The sequence below is a fragment of the Pectinophora gossypiella genome, chromosome 11, assembly GCF_024362695.1.
Source record: "Pectinophora gossypiella chromosome 11, ilPecGoss1.1, whole genome shotgun sequence".
NCBI classification, from domain to species: domain Eukaryota; kingdom Metazoa; phylum Arthropoda; class Insecta; order Lepidoptera; family Gelechiidae; genus Pectinophora; species Pectinophora gossypiella.
Window position 1 is genome coordinate 16,289,469 of NC_065414.1, and position 21,312 is coordinate 16,310,780.

General features: G+C 36.4%; 2 protein-coding genes across 2 annotated transcripts; both read right to left on the minus strand.

The window, feature by feature from the left end:
* Positions 1–600: 600 nt before the first annotated feature.
* Positions 601–3,417, minus strand: LOC126370892 (uncharacterized). The gene is made up of 3 exons (XM_050016006.1): positions 3,243–3,417; positions 2,907–3,011; positions 601–1,179 (listed from the first exon to the last, which is right to left on the minus strand). Exons 1-3 carry the CDS (start codon positions 3,387–3,389, stop codon positions 1,081–1,083), a joined length of 351 nt encoding a protein of 116 aa, XP_049871963.1. The 5' UTR covers positions 3,390–3,417; the 3' UTR covers positions 601–1,080.
* A 4,189-nt stretch (positions 3,418–7,606) lies between these two features.
* On the minus strand, positions 7,607–9,487 carry LOC126370942 (mediator of RNA polymerase II transcription subunit 15-like). The gene has a single exon (XM_050016078.1). It carries the CDS (start codon positions 9,485–9,487, stop codon positions 7,607–7,609), a length of 1,881 nt encoding a protein of 626 aa, XP_049872035.1.
* Positions 9,488–21,312: the final 11,825 nt, after the last annotated feature.

A 21,312-nucleotide genomic window follows, 5' to 3' on the forward strand; every position in this document is an offset into this window, starting at 1 on the left:
TAATAAACCGTTTAGGGGACTGATGCTGAAGGATTTATTGCGGATGCTCCAGTATTAATTCGCCTGATTGTGCCCCGTGACACGAACGAACATTATTTACATAATTGAAATAAGCCTCCGCTGATTTGCCTTTAGTATAATTAGAACGGCTGTCTCATCTCGTCGCTGTCGCAGCAATGACATTTTCAATGACATATATTATACTCGTTCGTTGATGAAATAAAATATAATATTCAATTACGTACCATTAATATTTTTTAAGAGCGACACGTTCCCTCTTTAGCAAACGATTAATAAAATTTTGAGTTAGCCATCTAACTCAAAATTGAATGATTACCTCCTATGTCATTGATAAATTGAACACTGAACGCACAGCCAAGCCGAAAGCAGAAAGCCAGAGCTATGTCAGAACGATATAGGTGTGTTATGCCTTTATCCCTATCGAGATGAGCTAAGCCAATGTGGAGCCATGAGTTGTCTGATCACTCGCCTTTGTCACTTACCATGATTGACAAAATTATATGACCATATAATACTAAAGTAGTATAATATTTTAGGGATTTCATTCAATGTTGAGGGAGACTACGTTAAAAAAACAAGTTATTCCATACAATCACATTTTTATTACAAATAAAAACAAATAATTTATATTAAAACAAGCAGTAAACTGTTATCTAAGAGTGTCTGTGACAATCACTTTGTTTGCAAACCACGCCGTGGTGGTGGTGTGGTTTACAGATAAAATAATTACCACCACTGATTACGAGTAACACTAAAATATGTAGTTGTACTTCAATGCATAACCTAACTTGGCTAAACACTTATAATAACAGCTTATATATACTTTTAGATTCTAATGTTAACACTTTATAAATAAATAAGTTTAAATTTTGATTTCTATACTTTCTTAGTATTGTCACTTTTTAAAGATTCTATTTGTTCAGTTGAAATGCATTAAATATAGTAAATAATATATAATAAAAAAAATATCCTTCAATTTATATTTGGCTGTTATAATTTGCTATTTTTGTTGTTTATTCCTGATGTTCCAGCCCGGCTATGATGACTGCTCTCTGAAAGTCAGCCGATGAGCATAGGTTCAAGCTTGCCAGACTCGTAAAGAGCCTTAACATCAGAACCTCCACCCACGCAGTTTCCGTTGATGAATACTTGTGGAACCTGGAATTTAATACATAAAAAAAATAAAATCTGTTTTTCTGGATTTTTATTTTTGCATAGCGTTGTAAGGTCAAAAATATAAAACCTCTATAAGTATTATGTCTCTCAATAAATTGAAATTTTCAATAAATTCTTGTTCTGTCTGTCTGCATACTTAACACATTGACAGACTCCATACAAAATGTTTTGACTTCCTTATAAATCCCGCATATTACTTCAATTTTTACACATCCTGTTAAAAACGTAAATAATAATAAATGTATTGTAAACACTTCACCCATGGATGGGTCACGGCCATATGTAGCTAGTCTGTCGTGACCCATATGTGGATCACTGTACTGTCAACGTGTTAAACCACATTTTAGTATGCTGAATGGACATATCAAATGCAACTCCTAGATGAAAGTTGTCCAAGATAGAACACAATGGAAAATATTAAGAAGAGGCTTACTCTAGATGTATAAACCTGTATCCATATACATATACTCAGAACAAACAGATAAGACAAGCCTGCAAAAAAATTAAAATAGTATTCTTTTTTATATTGTGTGGGTTGTGAGATAGATGACCACCGTCAGCAATCCTGGTTTCAGAGTGAGCCGCCATAGGCCCCTGACATGGCTCCTTAATAGATTTCTTAATATCTATTTATACAGCATTGAATTTTATTTCACAAAGCAAGCGCAACATTCTGTAACTTGATCTTTGGACAGTAGAAAATTACATATACATATATTCTCACGACTATATCCCATTGGGGTAGTCAGAGGTACATCCATCTCAAGATAAAGTAAGTACCTACACCTCACTGAACTTTCTGTCAGACCAATGTCGAGTCCACTGTGTTAGTGAAAACTGCAACTAAGATAAATTAATAATGCATTGGTGCAAATTCAGTATCGGGAATCGAACCAGCATTCCGCATCTGAGGAGCAAGCTAGTGTATCACAGGACCACAGTGACAGATACAATAAAGTATCAAAAACAGGTGATATAGGTAAATGTCCCAGCACTACACACAGGCACATTTATAGTGTTTCAAAAGTGAAAATTATTTGAGAACATCTATTATATTGTTTGGATTACTCAATGACAAATGTGAGGTGACTAAGAGTTCAATCACTTCTAATAATAGAAGTCATATTACCTCAAACTTAAATTTGAGCCACAATAATTTTCTACCAATAGAAATCTATTTTTGGCAGTGAATCATTTTTCTTTTAAAACCATGATATGCTTCTGCTATTTATCAATTATTTCACCTCATTCTTATCTTTGGAACATTTTATCTCCTGCTAGAATTTAAGGCTTGAATAAGAGAATTCCATTTGTCACTTATTTTTGTCATCTATGTATTTGACTATTTTTTTTTAAGTCTAAACACAATAGAGATATGATGAACTAGAGTAAGGGGTTATCAGTTCAATACCTATAAAAGGTGTAGGTTTTTTCAAAATTTATTTATAACACTTCATAATTTACACATACTTATATAGATATTTAAACTTTGCTACACCTATCCAGGTTTTTCTGGATACCTTCTAACTGAGATAATATTCTTGTCGTCTTTATCCACTTGGGACATATATATTCAATATTATAAATTAAGAGGAAAATTCCCAGTGATTCATCAGTATGAGTTCTCACAATCAATAGTATATTAACTCTAATTATTGCACAATTTTGGTAACAACTAGTATTTTGGACTGGAGGATGAAGTCACTTACAGTTCTGAAGCCAGTCATCTGTGCGAGGCTGTCCTGAATGACGGCTCCATCATCCCTCTGGTCGAGCTCTATCACCTGGATGGGCTGCTTCACCTTCGTGAACACCTGGAATCACCAGCGGCAAAATTTAAAAAATAGATAACGCCATTCGCCAATATAATCTTTTGAAATATGACATAGGATTAAAGCATGATAAAATTTGGAGTAAACATATTTATTACCTATGAATTAAGCGAAAACAAAATAATTTTGAAGTTTATGTTGAGCAAAAATTATGATGAGCAATCAAAGGATTTTTCAATCACATTTATATAGTTAGTAACATTTTTTACTTACATCCTTGGCCAATTTGCAATACGGGCAGTAGGATTTCGAGAATACTACTACTTTTTCCTTGGAAACGGCATCTTTAATAAATTGTTTAACTTCAGTCGAACCTGCCATTTTTGCTGCACTAGAAATTTTGCTGCCAAATAAGCCCATTAATTGACGCAAGTAACGGAAAAAGAAAATAATTTGACACTGGACGGAGCACGAACTGTCACTTGACAGTTGTAGAGTTGCAACGCGATTTTCCATATGCGACGCGATACTCGATTCACTCGAATTCGAGTAACTAATTTAGCTAAAAAACTATGATTAACATAGAAATATAATTTTAAGACTATAATTTTAAACAAAAGTTAACAAAGCAACAATACAAAATGAGTTTTAAATGATTATTCCGTGCCTATCCTATTTTGATATACAATATTAAGGTTTGTAGTACATTGTTTACTGAGGAAAGAATGTGACCAATTATCAAAGTGACGGAATCGTGCTTTGTTCCTAGTTGTAGTAAAGTGCTATAATATAAAGAAATGCCTACAAATAAAATAGGATTCATTTTCATTCTTCTTTTTATCGTTTCGATGGAATTAAATTTTTTCAGCCCATTATATTATTAATAATAAGGAGCTCGGTGGTGTAACGGTTAACGCGCTCGGTCTGCGATTGTTGAAGTAAAGCAACTTTCGCAAAGGCCAGTCATAGGATGGGTGACCACAAAAAAAAAACTTTTCATCTCGAGCTCCTCCGTGCTTTGGAAGGCACGTTAAGCCGTTGGTCCCGGCTGCATTAGCAGTCGTTAATAACCATCAATCCGCACTGGGCCCGCGGGATGGTTTAAGGCCCGATCTTCCTATCCATCTTGGAACTGCAGATGCTCCGAAGTCCTTGTGTGGATTAGCAGGCGTCCAAGCAGCGTCGTAGATGGCTGGCAGGTGGACGAGCTAATGCTCCGACTGAAGGCTGATGATGAACCCAACTAGTTGGGTCCGGCACATTATCATTCTTATTATTTTTATGTACTTGAAAAAATAGTAGTTGAATATATTATGATACTCGATGATAGATCGTTTTAATTTTAATATTGCTACATCTCTAGTGATATTTTTTTTGTTTTGGTTTTCCCCGAAGGGTAAGGCCATAGACATATAAGAGTATGGACGTTATTGTTCTGAGGTATGGACTGGAAATACCTACAAAAAAAAACGTGCCACTTCGTCGCATAAAATGGCGGCCTTTACTAGGGCTGCAAGCTGTTTCAATACTAGGATTACCATACTCGTACCTACTAGGTATAGCATCTTCTTCTTTGCGAGTCGATGGCGATCGATACTAAATTTTTGCTGACCAATAATAGGTATAGCATTATAATAATAAGTATTCATAAGAGAACAGAAAGGGAAGGTAAAGGGTAATTAGGTGGTGTACTGTATTTTTCGTGTATGTTTTGTGTAAAACTTGTTCTTTTTGGTATGTTGTGTGCAATAAAGTATATTTGTACATATTTGTAAAGGGTTTAGTCAAGATTTATCTAAGTAGTTTCCTTAACAACTCTATAACATTGATTACATTCTTTATTGCGCACAATTCGAATCCACCTGGAGTGTATAATGAAACATAAATTATAACGTAAATCTGTTTATTAGCAAGTATTCATTTCACACATTATTTATTATGTAACTACATTATATTTACAATAAATACAAATCTAAACAGTGTCAATTTGTTTAGAAATTGTCTTTGTGACACCCTGTCACATTGCATATATAATTATTATACGCTTTCGGAGAAAGAAAATGTAAAGTTAAAGCAAACTTTCATATTTCTTGGGAATACTTCTTTGGCAAAGGTAAACCTTGAAATTTGTTTACCTGCCTTTTCAAAAAGTCTTGCGGTCCTGCCAATTCTTCCATCAATACACTTTGCCCTTTATTATTTGATTTTTATTCTGCAGATCTTCCATAATATTCTTCAAATTGGCTATCTTTTAATTTTTTCATCGCGTCTTCTTGAACAGACTGAAATAAAGTTTAATAATAATGTTAAAACAGTGTATGTACTAAAATATATCTGATTTAAGTGCATTGTGTACCTGGTTGAATTATACTATATCATGTTAAAAATATAAAATTATTTGATAAATACCTTTTCATGTGCTGACTTATGAGACAGACGTACGGGCAATGGCAGCACAGACGACGTTGCAGCTGTGGATTAGTTTTCCAATATCACCTGTTTCAGTAAATCCAGTCGACAATTTTGGATTGAAAGATGGCCTAAAATGAAAGATAACATTCATTTATTTATATAAAAATTGTACAACTCATAATTGTTTCGACATATAATAGTTTTTTTTTTTCTTTTATTAAATAAAAATAACAACCTTAATCTAATACAATTTACTGTCCACCAAAATGGAGGGCCATTTGAACGTGGACTAGCCATCATCACTGGCGTGACGTACAAAGAAGTATTATTATCCAAGATCGACAATTAGTTGAGTGTAGGTACGCAGCGTGAGCACATCTCGTCACACACACACCGATATAACTTACAATAACCTATTATGCGTTATACAATTCAAACTTGCAAATGGGTATCTGCAACATCGCATACCTAATATACCTCTAGAAGAAAACAGTTTAAGTCAGTTTGAGTCAGTTTGAGTAGTTACAGACTAAGTACATAATAATATGTAGTTGAATGATAGATAGTATAAACATGTTGTGATAACATGATACAAATATGTTATCTATCTAGCCAGTAGTGAGATGATGCAAGCTAGGCTGAAATTTAAATATAAATTTAAACACCAACAGCCTCTCTCTAACCATCGTCTTCTCAAGCTTTTATTTCTTGGAAACCTGTTAACGTAAAAATAATAACTAGTATTCTTAGCCAGTATTATTGGCGCAACACTAATTTGACTATGACGAATAAAGATATTGGAAAACAAAGAAAAATACGGTTTGTAGTATGACAATTACTCAAAATATATAAAGGTTTAATGCAAATTCATGGCTCAGTTGCGTTGTAACATCAAAATCTATAGGATTGTTTGTATTATTCAATGAATACGGGGTACTAACCTATGAAGTGACAAATACGGTTGATTTCTGTTCTTTCTGGCACCACACTGTACAATACAATACACGGACATGTTGAATAACACTTTTTTCAACTTCAACTTCGATTTAGCAAATCAAATCCTCGTAATTTATCCGCAAAAGACAAAATACGATCTCATAAACAGCTACTTGACAGCAGAAGTACCACAAAACACAGCGCATAAAATGGCGAAAAATGGCACGTACCTACAGCTGTTGTGACGTCATCACAAAATGTTGCCATAACTAGAAATAACAAATATATATTTATCTCTTTTACCAAATGAAATTTTGTACTAGTAAAAAAGAGATAAAACGATTATTGACGACCTGTTTCATAAACTACTCATATTTGTATAAGATGATGTTTATATAGTAGAACAGGGCGCCTCCATATAATTTCCTATCTCTATGGGTAAGGCAAAGGGAACTATGCCCATACAGCCATGTCTTACGTATTTTTTTCTTGATGATTAATGAAATGATGAAAGGTGATGACGATGAAACCTAAGCCCCCACCCTCGGAGTAGACTCCTACTCCAATCCCCAAACGAATTAACTCAAAAGTCCGCATAAACTTTTGAGTTATGAAGCGGCTTCCTGGCACGAAGCGAAAATAGGTAGATACACTTTATTGAATATTCCGATATAATAACACTCGCGAATGTCTTCCGACTAACTTAATGCGATCATTATCCACAAAACACCACTTCGTATTATTTAGATTATTCAATGAAGAAAGCAACTGGCCCGTTCCCATTTCCCGCCAAAAAGCCTCTCAGTGAAATAAAAAATAAAGACAGCGGTACTTTTTTTAAATTTTATGGCCTAGATACCAAACTTTTAAGCCAAGAGTTTTAGTGTCATTCGAAAAAGAAACAATTTCATTAGTATAGATTAACAATTTATAGTAACAACAAATTAAAATTTTTCACAAACAACTAAATTTAACAATTTTACAAGACGTTACCATAACAGCCATCAAGATAAAATATGCAACAAAACAAGGTATCGATTTTATGACCCATATATCATTAATAACTTAAACCTAGACGGAAGAGCAGTTTGCTATCTTCGACTACCCGTGGAAGGTCCATGCGGCGGTCGCACTGTAGGGTTGGTAAGTTTGATCTTGTAAACCGTTCCTGCCGCGTTTTTGAATAATTGCACCCGGAATCTGTAATAAGATAGGAACAAGTAATAGACGGCATTTCATACTACTTGAAACCAACTGAAAATCGAATAACGTGAGAATGTCTTACGACATTAAAATACCTTCTCCTTGTACCTTCTGCTAGCATCCTTAGGAGTAGCTGCTACAATATCGCCACCCGCTTGTCCCTTCTCTGGCTCTAGTTTACCACTCGGCTTAATGCTCATCTGATTATTCGCAGCCGTGTCTCCTCCGACATTCTCTACAGGTATATCCTGAGGGATTACATTCACCGGCGCAGTATTCAATCGCCCTTCGGAATGAGATCCCCCTTGCACTGGAGGTCTAATATTTTGTTGAGTTGCCGAATTCGATGCTTTATACTGTCGGTAAATATGTTGAAGTTGACTCCTACTGGCTGTATTACCGGCAGGTATTGTGGTCGCCAACAAAGTCTTGCTCGTCGTATTCTTTATATCGTAACCATGACGCAAATCAGTTCTAAAGCTACCATCTAAAGTTTGAGGCAGGTTTGGTGTCGCTCTATGATACGTCACAGGAAATAGTTCCACGGGTTGTCCCAAGGTGTTATAAGTATATATTGGCTGTGCGGTATAAGTCTTTGTAGTGTCAACAGGGAATATGGGCTCTTTTATCATTTGTTCTGCCACTGCACCGGTTGGGTTGACGTTTTTACCATCATTCTCTGGTATTATACCAGCTCCACCATTTGAAACTATATTTTGTTGTATTTGTTGCTGCGGTAGTTGTTGTTGCTGCAGCTGTTGTTGTGGCACTTGCTGCCGAGATACGCTCTGTTGAGGAACTTGTTGGTGAAGTAATGGCGTGCTCATTTTAGGTGCACCGGTAACAGCTCTATGAACTAGCTGTTGGTTCGGCTGATTTTGTGAACCAGGGTAAGGTTGCTGATGTTGCACCTGCCCAGGTGGCGGCATGTTCTGTTGCGCCGGAGGTGCTAGGAGCTGGTTATTTGCTGGAATTGTTTTTGATTGACCAAGTGCAGTAGCAGCTGCGTTAGCGCCGGAGATAGCAGGCTGCAACATAGCTTGGTTCTTATTCAAAAATTTGTTTACTGTATCTGCACCTTTCTTCTGCTGGTTTACAGGATTCATCTGAATTGCGATTGCCATTGGGTCGAAATTCAAATCTCCTTGTGCTACGCCTGGGAAAATCTCATTGAACTTTTTCATACTCGCTGCATGGGGACCATAATTACTTCTAGCGTTCGCCATCTGTTGTGCAGCCGGATTTGAAACTACATAGTTCTGTGGTTGAGCTCCAGGATTCTGAGGCATATTTTCAGTTACTGTGGGCCCTTGTGGTTTTGGAATAGAATTATACGTATTGTCCTGTGTGACGTATTGAGTAGGTGGATTCATCATTGTTCCGGGGTTTCCTTGGCTCGTATGGTGTCCTTGATTACCTAGATTCATCCCCATGTGACCTGCATGACTTTGTCCCGCTGGTGGAGTTAAAGGTGTAACTCCTATTTGTCCATGGGGAGAATGTGGAGCATCTATTAACATGGAGTCATTTAGTTGTCCGCTTGCCCCCGGGGCATTCACTGGTTTTCCGCCACCACCACTCGACATCATATTAAGTATGTGGGCACCCATCCCACCCATTTGAGGAACATTAGTATCGTCAGAAACTCCCATCATCTTCTTCATCATATTGCCCATGCCATCCCCTTGCATACCACTTCCTTGCATGCCACTTCCTTGCATGCCACCACCCTGCATGGCACCACCCTGCATGGCATCGACTTGCATGGCGCCGCCTTGCATGCCATTTCCTTGTATGCCACCTCCGTACATACCCCCTCCGGGCATATTGTAAGGTGTATTGTAAGCACCAGACATCACTCCCCCGTGCATACCACTTCCAGGTACGGGAACCCCCTGCATGCCATTTGTAGGCAAGCGTCCCCCATGCATTTGATTGTGTCCTCCTTGCATGTGATAAGGGTTCATGGCGCAAGGTTCTCCGGCACTAGGCCTGCTCACGGCATACCCATGGCCAGGGCAGGTGCCCCGTCTGCACCCACCACAAGTTGGTAGTGGGTTACCTAACGGAGTATAACCTTGTCCAGGGTTTTGGGTAATCCCTTGGCCAGGATTTGAAAATAATTTACCCACGCACCCACTGAAACAAACATTATTATATAAGTATAAGTAGTATTTAACAGATAGTTCAATAATCATGCACATTAGAGGCCCTTAAAAATATATATATTTGCTATCGTTACTTTTTGATTTCGATAAGGGTGTAAGTATGTATGTAACTCATTTGTGTCTTATACCGATAATAAAGGATTAACTTCGTAAACTTACTTAGGATCAGCATTCTGGAGTTGGTTGACCACATTCCCCAGTTCAGCTAGAAGCCTTTGCTTATCAAAAGCCATTTTTTCTTCTCACGCTAACAATTTAGATACTTACAGTTGTTATTTCTCAACTTTTCAATTTAGCATTACAATAATCAAACGATAATAATTTCGAAAAAACTAAGCAATTTTGCACATAACTTAGGAATTTGGTATTGAAATGTCAAAAAAAAAATAGTGTTTTGTTTGTTAAAAGTCAGAAAATAATATCTATGTGGCTGCCGAAAAATAAACAAGTTATGTAAGTATTCTTTTTTGCAAAATATTTAATTAAATGTGCGCTATTTAAATACTACCTATTTTTAATTTTAAGTATAAAACGCAATGGTACCCGCAATGTACCTACATACCTACTTATAAATGTCGGCCCAACTTCCGCCCAACTTCTTCTTGCCTTTCGGCAAGACGGAAACCACTGCCCTATTTTTTCATTTAAAGTAACATGGAGAATGCTGCACCGACAAGAGCGTGGCTCTTAAATTAGTGATGTGATGGCCTATATATGTAGTCATAAGCCCGAATCTCCTCTTAAAATCGAAACCCCATTGTTTAACTATTGCGTCTGGAAACTCAGCCTTCAGAGGTTAATTTAAGTCAAAAATCCAGAACTAATAACCTCCGTCTATTTTGAAGTCGGTTAAAAATTACCGACCTACTTTAACTTAGATAGTTTAACCCAAGTCCCCGACCAAGAAGAGATTAAAGTGCTTTTGACTAAAGCACATTTAAAATTGGTTTTGATGTGGTGACCATATCTTAATATTTGACCATATTATACTCTCTCTCTTTTTCTCTCTCTCTTTTTCTCTTTCTTTTTCTTCTTCTTTTCTTCTTTATTTTGTGTCCATTGTACTCAATAAAGTATTTTACCTATCTATCTTATGCCAGTTAGTTAGTACCTTTTATATTTTAGAGGACGATTTGTGGCCGACCTGCGTAGTGGACCCGTTCAGCCTTACCAAATTGGGAGTAGCGTGTGACGCATAATAAAATGCAATCGGGGGCGGAGCGCGCAGGTGACTAAGTAAGTGCCTTTATAGTTTATACTCAACTTTTAATTACGTACGTACCTAAAATAAATTAAAATAAGTCACAGAGATCAGTTAAATCCATAAATATATTATTACTTATTATCATTCCTACAAGTACACACCTACCACCTACTGTCATGTGCCCATTACCTTATCATGAAACACTCAACTTCCCAAATTGAAATTCAATAGAATCCTTATTGCCCATAAACGGTTTACCTACTATATCATTTCAAAACGTGTATTACGGCTACCTAGAGGCGCAAGAATATTGTATTCTTTCTAACTAACTTAAAACCTGTGATTTGGTTTCATATAAGACCCGGACAGAGTCATCTTCTCTGCACTCCACCGGGACAATTCCTTTTCGACGCCTCTTACTTCACTAGGTCGGAGTGAGATGGTGGCTGATTTCGGATAGGGCCGAGACCCGGGGTATAACGTAGAACCCTTGCCCTTATATGGGTGAAGACCTCAACGGTTGCAGAGACGAAGATGGGAGCCCTTGGTACGGCAATGCAGAACGGAAGAGGCAAGTCATTGGGATTGTGACCTGGAACCTGGCAGAGGGCAGAAGTAACTGTCAGTACTATTCAGAGGCGGAGGACAGGCGTCCTAGTACGGCATTGGAATAAACTACTCTGGGCGCAAGAGGGAAACCACTGCCTTTTTTTTCTCTAAAAAGTAACATGGAGAATGCTACACCGACAAGAGCGTGGCTCTTAAATTAGTGATGACCTTAAAAGTTGACCTGATTAATTAAAAAGCAATTATACATTCAGACGAATTCAGTACCTCCTCCTTTTTGAAGTCGGTTAAAAATAGGGACATTTTGTAATATAATATAGAACGTCTTTATTACGACAATCTGCCTGTTTCATTTTCTTGCTAAACGTACTGTACTGTAGATATAGAGCTGTACAGACGGCTAACACGACACAAAGAAACCTGATTCTGAGTCATCTCTCTAAGTAGGTACTTTACCTCATTTACATACTTTCGTCGTAGCGACGATTTATAACGTCACATGTATTTGTTTTGTTATGACCGGTGAATTTGTATACAAAGTTATTTCCTTCATTACTTGTGCATTATCTAACACATAAAGTAGGTACAGTCATGAGCAATATCATGTACCCACTTTAGAACCCTGTCGCACTATCATATTTGACATTTAATGAGACTTACGGTTTAATATGTCAAAAAAGTTAATGTGACATGGTTTCAAAATGTATACATATTAGTACTCGTTACCGTACCTACCTAATGGCTTGTAATATCTCTTTGAGATCATTTTGTGCGTTTTCAACGCCTTACCTTTCGAACTAACAGACCTTAACGGACACTTATTTCATACTAGTAAACAAGGTTCTTTGAAATGAAATTAGTCCCAAAACTTGGCTGATTTATTACAAAATTAGTACTGCATACAGAACGTAATCTTTCCAACTCACGCTTATTAAAATTCTATTAGCAAGTCTATCCGTCATAATGCGATAGTTAGACCGCTTCTGGCCATCGTTTAGCTGCAAACGGTACTATCAGGTATGCACCGTTAGCTAATTACTAGCTGACTTATTGCTCGCTACAAGTCAGCAACTGACAACAAGTACTTCACTGACTGTGCTGTACTGATGACGATTGTTGTCTGTAGCCGTAATATGGCTAATAAAAAGTTAAACTTTTTTTTTTTATTTTGTTCAAAACACTTTACAAATTATTTATTTACACAGTATAAGACGCTTATCTAAAACTATCAACTAGACTAAAGAATCAAGTCGTCTCTACTGCGTGGACTATAAACTCCTCACGATATTCGGTTCTAGCAGTTCTAGCTTTATCTCCAGTTTCTTGACTTCTCTAGGTTATATATTTGCTAATAGTTGGGCATCATTGGACTACTTATCTTTTGTCCGGCCAAGTAGTTAGGTAATGCCATCTGCGGCAAATTTACAATAAGTCACGTCAAAAAATAGGGCTACTCCTCTGTCTTCTTTTATTTAATTCTATTATGATGTTATCCCCTGCTGGGATGTAGGGATCTTTTTTTTTGACGTGACTTATTGTAGATTTGCCGCAGATGGCATTAACTACTTGGCTGGAAATGAAGGGATCGAAAATAGATATTTCACTCTTCCCGATCTTTTTCAGCGACTGGATACTTACTTACGTCCAATATATTAATTTCTCATATAAGTATGAACCGTTACCTTACAAATTGTTTTACTTATTGTACCGAACAAGAAGCTAACATACTGTAACTTGATGAATCATTAAGTAAGTAGTATGTAAAATGCTTAGTTTTCATAAAATACAAAAAATATTAGTACAATAAAAACCCCACAAAACCAATTCCTCGGTTTGTCTGTGGGAATGGGCTCGCTTAAAGATATCTTTTGCATAAGATGTTTAAATAAATATTTACAGATAGTTAAATTACCTTTTGCCATTTTTTATTAGAGCTGAATTGATAGGATTTATTGTCTATACTGGTAGAGTTTGACATAAGTTTATAAGCACGAATTCCTGATTTTAACGTGCATTTGTGCCAGTTCGGTCTATCCAAAAATGTACGTATAGCGAGTAACATTTTCTATAGGATGCACCTTAACATAATATACTTACAATAGCAAATACTTTACTGCACACAAAGGATATACTTTATTGCAAAACATACAAAGGACTAACGGACTGCAAACCATCGTCGTAGGGTTCATCATTATCCATATATCTTGGCACTCGAATACATACTAAGAGTATACCTGCTCCGCTATAAATTCCGTCTGGCGTCGACGATTTCCCTCTTTCATCACTATCAGCCCACAAGGGTCGATTAAATCTTTCAAATATAAAACATTTTTTTTTAAATCTCAGAAGACGACGCCCTGAGCCGACTACGAGCCTAACTGTTTGTTCCAGGTAAGAGCCTTCAGTACTCCCCATAGGTTCGGCCAAGTAGTTAATCCGGCAAACCTGCAATAAGTCATGACAATTTTTTTTTTTTTTTTTTCAGAAAATAAAGTTTGTTATTGCTATGACATAACCAGAATCACGTTTCATTCATCGACTAAGGTTGAAACTTGTAACCTTGCCGAAAGTAACATTGATCATGCATGATTACTGACCTCTACCAAACATGTCTCTATATTGTAGATCGTACCAGTTATAAGAAAGACCACAAGGTTGCTGTATTATTTTTACAACTGGAAAAAGGTTTAATAGCTTTAAAATATATTTCTGTCTTAAAATTCCATTCATAAATAAGACATAAGTTGGGACTATATGACGATCCTTTACGACGCAGGTAGAGGAATTAGGACTACAGATGTTAAAGCAGAGAATTCTTTACCTTAGCAATATTTTTATATCGTGTGGTGTCAGGGTTACTATTGAGCCGCCAAAGGCCCCTGACATGGCTCAAGTAACGACTACTTAGATCAGTATGTAGTAACCGGGACCAACAGCTTAACGTGCCTTCCGAAGCACGGATCGCCTTACTTTCGGACAATCAGGTGATCAGCGTAATTTTTGATATGTCGCCACCAAGAATCGACCCCAGGATCTCCGGATCGTGAGCCCAACTCTCAACCACTGGACCACAGAGGTGGTTAAAAAAAATTCTTTACCATTGCTAGGGTACTTAAAGAAATATCTACTAAAGAAAAGCGTCTGCCTCGTAAAGGCTAGAGCGATGAGAGATTCAAAAGTACTGGTAACCCCCAAGGCCTCCTTCAATGGGCCCCTTCTAACACTGTGTTTCACCTCAAGCCCCACATCACCCATGCACTCACACAACCAAGTCCGCTGATCTATAAGACGAAACGATGACTTACTTACTGATAAAAAAATCTTTGCTTGTAGGAGACAAAAAAATATACCTATTGGTAAAGAGTTAATAAACTGGTTGGTAGGTGTATTGCTACCTTAGCAATAAGGCCGCCTTTTGTACCAATAGGGTAGTTTTCAACTAGTCAAATCAGTTACTTTTTACTAAACGTCAAAACACGAAATTACCATGGAATTTGTATGAAAAATAACCTGTGACGTCATAGAACAACGTGACAAAATTTCGCACTTATTATTAAGTACATTACATTTCTCTATATTAAAATGCATAAATACTAAATTAAATAGAAAACGTTTTTTTTTTGTCTTTATTTAGTAGGAATTTCAGAATCAGAATTTCATAATTTATCTTTGACTATACCCAATTATTTGTCTGTACTTAATTGTTTATGTAAGTAATGTGCTGCTTTTGTGTGGAATAGAGTTTTTATATTGTATTGTATAGCACTGGAATACTTTCGCAGAGTCATGCACTTTTTTCATGTCTGTGCAAGCCAATTCTGGAGCGACAGATTCTACCCCACACATTTTTAGAAGTACAATGAAAGCGACACCAAAGCGACATTCCAATTGTCGATGGCTTCTCTTGCAGAGTGTGTGAAGGAATAAGTACTGGAAAATGGCTCCCGTTTGCTTGGAATTATGCAAATGACAGACGCGACGTCAAGCCAATCGCCGTAAAGACACTCGTCATAGCGGGAATCGTCGTTCGAGGAGTCGCTGTCAACGCCATAGTTCTTTGCTTCTAATGTTATCTGTCTTCTAAACTTCATACTATAATCTTACTGAACGAAAGATAAACTTAAAAGTGGACGTGTAACCAAATATGAAACACCTGCAAGACGTAGTATAGTTCAACAACAAGAAATTCCAGCGAAATGTCGCATGTATGCTTCCGCGTTGCGCGGGCGCAATTGTTTTGAAACCCGACCCGCACCTGCCCGCTGCGGGGCTTGTGAAGGAGAATGGCCACGTCCTTGCAATAGTACTTACTTAGTAATATTATAATCCAATAGCGACTGTGGCCTGTGGTCCTGCGTGTCACCTGCTTGCTTCTCAAACGGAGACTTGCACTAATGAGTTATGAATTTGTGTGCGTCAAGCTAGCGGCCTCAAAAAAAAAATGGGCACGAAAAAATAATTTGACCATACCAAAAAATAGTACTCTTATTGAAAAAAATAGTACCTGTTGTAAAAAAATTAGTACCATCACGGTTCTGGATTTATAGCCATGTTTTATTGCACTTGCTAGCTTGACGGTGAGCGAAATTTGGCGAGAGTTAACGACAAGGTCTTTCGCTTTGATTTAAACGCCAAAAAATAGTACCAAAATAGTACTCACCCCCTGCAAAATACCGAAATGAGTACTTCAACGGTTCCAAAGTTATAAAGGCAGTTCTTTGATCCCGCTAGCTTGACGTTTTGAAAATACCTATTATCTGGGGAACGCTTGCATACTTCAGTATGTAACTAATATCAATAAACTCGTATGAAATAGTACTTCCTACCATCATAATTTTGATCCGATTCCCTTTGTAGAAATATGTTAAAAAATCATCATAACCTATGCCATACATTTGTTGTTGATACAGTCACGTAGACAATTACATAACCTCACAATTTATTCGTAAGTATTGCCATCGCCAGTATTGCCATTTTGGAGGTCTACCCTACCATTTCTTTGCACTTCAGAGTGTTGCTATTACAAAAAAATGCTATTTCATACACCCATATGCACTAATTTTAAGCGCTAAGGCCGCTTATCGCTTTAAGCGATAAGGCCGCCATTTGCCATGTACTTTATTAAGAGACTTTTTTTTAGTTTGGTGCAATAAAGTGTATTTGTATTGTATTGTATTGTATTGTAATTTTAATAGAAAATGGCTGCATGGGTCTAGTTCTTATTGAAAACAATCTGTGATTTTAATACATCATAATTCATTTTTAATCTACTGTTTTATTTTATAATTTATACCTTCATGTTCAATTTGTTACGGATCGAAGTGTTTGTTAATAAACAATTTGCAGTATTTGTAGAATAACTCAAAGAGTTTCAACAATGATATTACTTTCATCTGACAACCCTGGCACTTCACCATTTTTATTTATTTATTTATTTGTACACAATAGTACACAGAAAGAAACACTTTTTTACCCAAAAATGGGGAAAAAATACTAAAATCTGACAACATTCTTCTTGAGCATGTGTAATAATTTTGTTCGCGACGGTACCTGTCTTGATAAATGTATGACATAGGTTATAATGACTTTTTGACATATTTCTGCAAAGAGAATCAGGTCCAAATTATGATGGTAGGGAGTACTATTTCATACGAGTTTATTGACATTAGTTACAAACTGAAGTATGCAAGCGTTCCCTAGATAATAGGTATTTTCAAAACGTCAAGCTAGCGGGATCAAAGAACTGCCTTTATAACTTTGGAACCGTTGAAGTACTCATTTCGGTATTTTGCAGGGGGTGAGTACTATTTTGGTACTATTTTTTGGCGTTTAAATCCAAGCGAAAGACCTTGTCGTTAACTCTCGCCAAATTTCGCTCACCGTCAAGCTAGCAAGTGCAATAAAACATGGCTATAAATCCAGAACCGTGATGGTACTATTTTTTTTACAACAGGTACTATTTTTTTCAATAAGAGTACTATTTTTTGGTATGGTCAAATTATTTTTTCGTGCCCATTTTTTTTTTGAGGCCGCTAGCTTGACGCACACATGAATTTAAATCTTACGTGCATTTTCACTAATAGAGTTGGCTTGACTATTATAGACGGCGATACGGCTCACTGACTATCACGTTGGTCTAACAGAAAGCTCGGGCACGTGTTCATCATACGAGGAATGTACTGACTATCCCAATTAGGAATATAGTCTTTAGCTTATCTTGTATTGTGTTATATGTCGTATAGGTACGTCTGTACGTCTCAAATTTAAAAAAATATATATTACGAATTACAAGCCGAACAAAGAGTACCTACGACGTTTATTGATGACGTCATACTTTTGTAGGTATTTCTGTAAAAAAATCATTTAAGGCTCCTGATAATATAAATACTGAAATGACACAAGAAAATGTTAAGTACGCTTTTTTATCTTCATTGCAATCGGAACGTTTGAAAAGTTTGGGGCATATTAAACACTACTTACTTATATTAAAAAAATAATCAAAATGAAGCTGTTTTCAACTTTCATATCCCAACTCCTCCCAAACTACAACTGATACGTTCATGGCTACTATTAGACCATAATGGCAATTAATTCACATACTTATCTTGAATTGGAACGCTGGATATTTTAAAATATATTCAAGTGCATATGTAATATGTCCAAGTAGTTAATAAAATAAAAATAAATAAAATAAAATATCTTTATTTCAGACCTAAGGCCCATACTGCTAGTACAAAAGACTTACAAAAACTATGTTAGTAACACACAATTTAATAATCAAATCAAATCTACAATACAATAATTCATGTCTAAAAAATACTTTCGTAAAAAGTATCTCATTTGACCAGGTTATCCTCTTGCCTATTACTAACGTTAGGTACTGGAACAATTGATGGAGGACGTAGATCGGCAGTGGCTGTGATTAGCACCATTAGCAATGCGGTAAATTGAAAACAGCTTATTCACACCAAATGTATATTTAATTCCTCAAGAATTATTACACTTGTCACACACGATAATGTCAGTCACTAAGTATTAAAAAGTGGTCACAAAAGTATTAGGAAAAAAACAGAACGATAAAGCGAACCGTCATGGACGGTGGTCGAGCAGAGAGAGGGAAGAAGTGGAGGGCAGACAATTCGTCTCTAGTCCCCGAAGGCATTGCCAGTGTCAAAAAACATTAAATAATATAAGGCCTTCCATTCACAGTTCAATTATTAGTTGGGAGACCATAGACACATTAACACTTCCCCTTATGGCTCACAATGTCATAAATATAACATAACAAACAATATGAAACATCAAAAAAAAATAACTCTACATTGGATGTCATGACTCTACATTTTAATCAAAGAGACTCTACAGTTTCTAAAACGTGACTCTACATTTAGATTAAAGAGACTCTACATTTTACAAAAAAAAAAATGTGACTCTACATTTATATGCAACAATTAATTAACAATTAAAAGTATCATTTACACAATACAAAGTCAAATTATTACATACTGCTACACACATTCATGGCATTTACAAAAGATTCATGTTTAACTTTACTTAATGGTTTCGTCAAAACATCTGCAATCATTTTATCAGTAGGTAAGTATTTTACACAAATAGAATTCTTACTAATAAGGTCCTTAACATAATGGTATCTCAAGTCAATGTGTTTTGTGCGCTTATGACAATATTCTTTAACTTGTAATAACTTTTGCGCACTCTGGTTATCATTGTAAACAGTATATTTCATTTCTTTACAGTAACTAGGTACAATTTCTGAAAGCAAATTTTGAATAAAAGAAATATCTTTACATACATCACTTATGGCAACGTATTCGGCTTCAGTAGACGACAACGCTACACATTTCTGTTTACGTGATTCCCAATTGACCGTATTATTGCCTAACATAATGACAAAACCAGTATAAGACTTTCTGTCGATTACATCATTGGCCCAGTCTGCATCAGTAAAGGCATTTAAAAACCAATCCCTACTTTTATGGAAACATAAAGAGTAATGAATTGTACCTGCCAAGTAACGCAGTATACGCTTAGCTGCTAACCAATGAGTTCTATCGAAACAGTTATTAAACTGGCTCAGCTGGCTACACGCAAATGATATATCTGGACGTGTACATACGGACAGATACATCAGGCAGCCAAGTAGCTGACGATAGTTATAAATGTCATCCTGTAAACTGATATCTTTTTCAGACTTTAACAGCTTACAGTTAACCTCCATGGGTGTAGACACGGCCTTACAATTTACCATACCAAATCGTGCAAGCAATTTACGAATATATTCACTTTGGTCAAGTTTTAAAATGCCCTTAACTTTATCCCTAGTGATATTCATACCTAGACAGCTCTGAAGTGTTCCTAAATTCTTTACATTAAATTCTTTTTCAAGAACAAAAACCAACTTATTTTTATTAGAGCTGTTAGAACTGTAAAATACATAAAAGTCATCCACATATAAAGCTATGATAACCAGATCATTATCAGTACATTTAAAATAAACACAAGGTTCACACTTTGACTGAATAAAATCATGTTTACAAAGTAGATTGTGTATTTTACAATTCCACATTCTGCTTGCCTGTTTAAGGCCATAAATACTTTTCTTTAGTAAACAAACCTTGTTAGGATATTTATCACAAAAACCTACTGGTTGTTCCATGTAAATTACTTCATTTAGATCGCCATTTAAGAATGCTGTAGCAACATCCAAATGATCTATGTTTAAATCATATTGATTAGCGATAGAAAACAGTATTCGCATAGTGGAGTGACGTACAACAGGTGAAAAAGTTTCATTATAATCTATTCCTTCACGTTGTGTAAAACCCTTGGCAACAAGACGTGCTTTAAAACGATCAAATTTACCTGAAGCATCGAATTTTACTTTATAAACCCACTTGCACTTAACAACATTTTTATTAATAGGTCTATCTACCAATTCCCATACATTGTTATTAACAAGGGCGTCGTACTCACATTTCATGGCGTTCTTCCACTCTGCACTGCAAGAAGAGCTTATAGCCTCTTCATATGAAAGTGGTTCGTCGATAAGAGGATTCCCTCTAACTAAAAGACTCATATCATAGTCATGGTATCTAATAGGGTGTACATTCCGAGTAGAGCGAGTAGGACGTCCAGAGTGCGAAGCGACGGTCACTGGACTAGTCGCGGCTACCTCCACATTAGAAGTCTCGCGCGGCTGACTCAAAGGCTCGAAGCCCATGTCGCCTGCAGACGATTCAGTGGAACAGGACTCATCCTCACTCCCCGTACAGTATTCTCCGTCTGAAATTGATATGGAACCACTATTAATTATATTTTCATTATTATTCATCTTCAATTCATTATTATTTAATCCATTTATTATATTATTAGATTCATTCATATTTGTATCACAGTACTGTTTCATATCACAGTCAAAATTATAAAAATTAATTTCCTCTCGTTCGTTCGTTTCAGAAGGTTTCAAATTGGTTTTATAAAACTTATTTTCAATAAATGCCACGTTACGCGAAATGATGACTTTAGTAGGACATAAGGGATCAGCTAGACGATAACCTTTAGAAGTATTGCTATATCCCACAAATATATATTCCTTCCCCTTAGCGTCTAGCTTGTCACGTTTATGCTCAGGTACGAGCGAAAAAGCAGTACAGCCAAAAACCCTGAGGTGGCTGAGATCTATTTTCAATCCAGACCAAATTTCCTCTGGTATTTGTCCGGACAAAGCAGCTGTGGGAGACCTATTTTTTAAATACAAAGCTGTCATGACAGCTTCTCCCCAAAAACGCTTTCCGAGACCACAATGCTGTAACATGCAACGGACTTTCTCAAA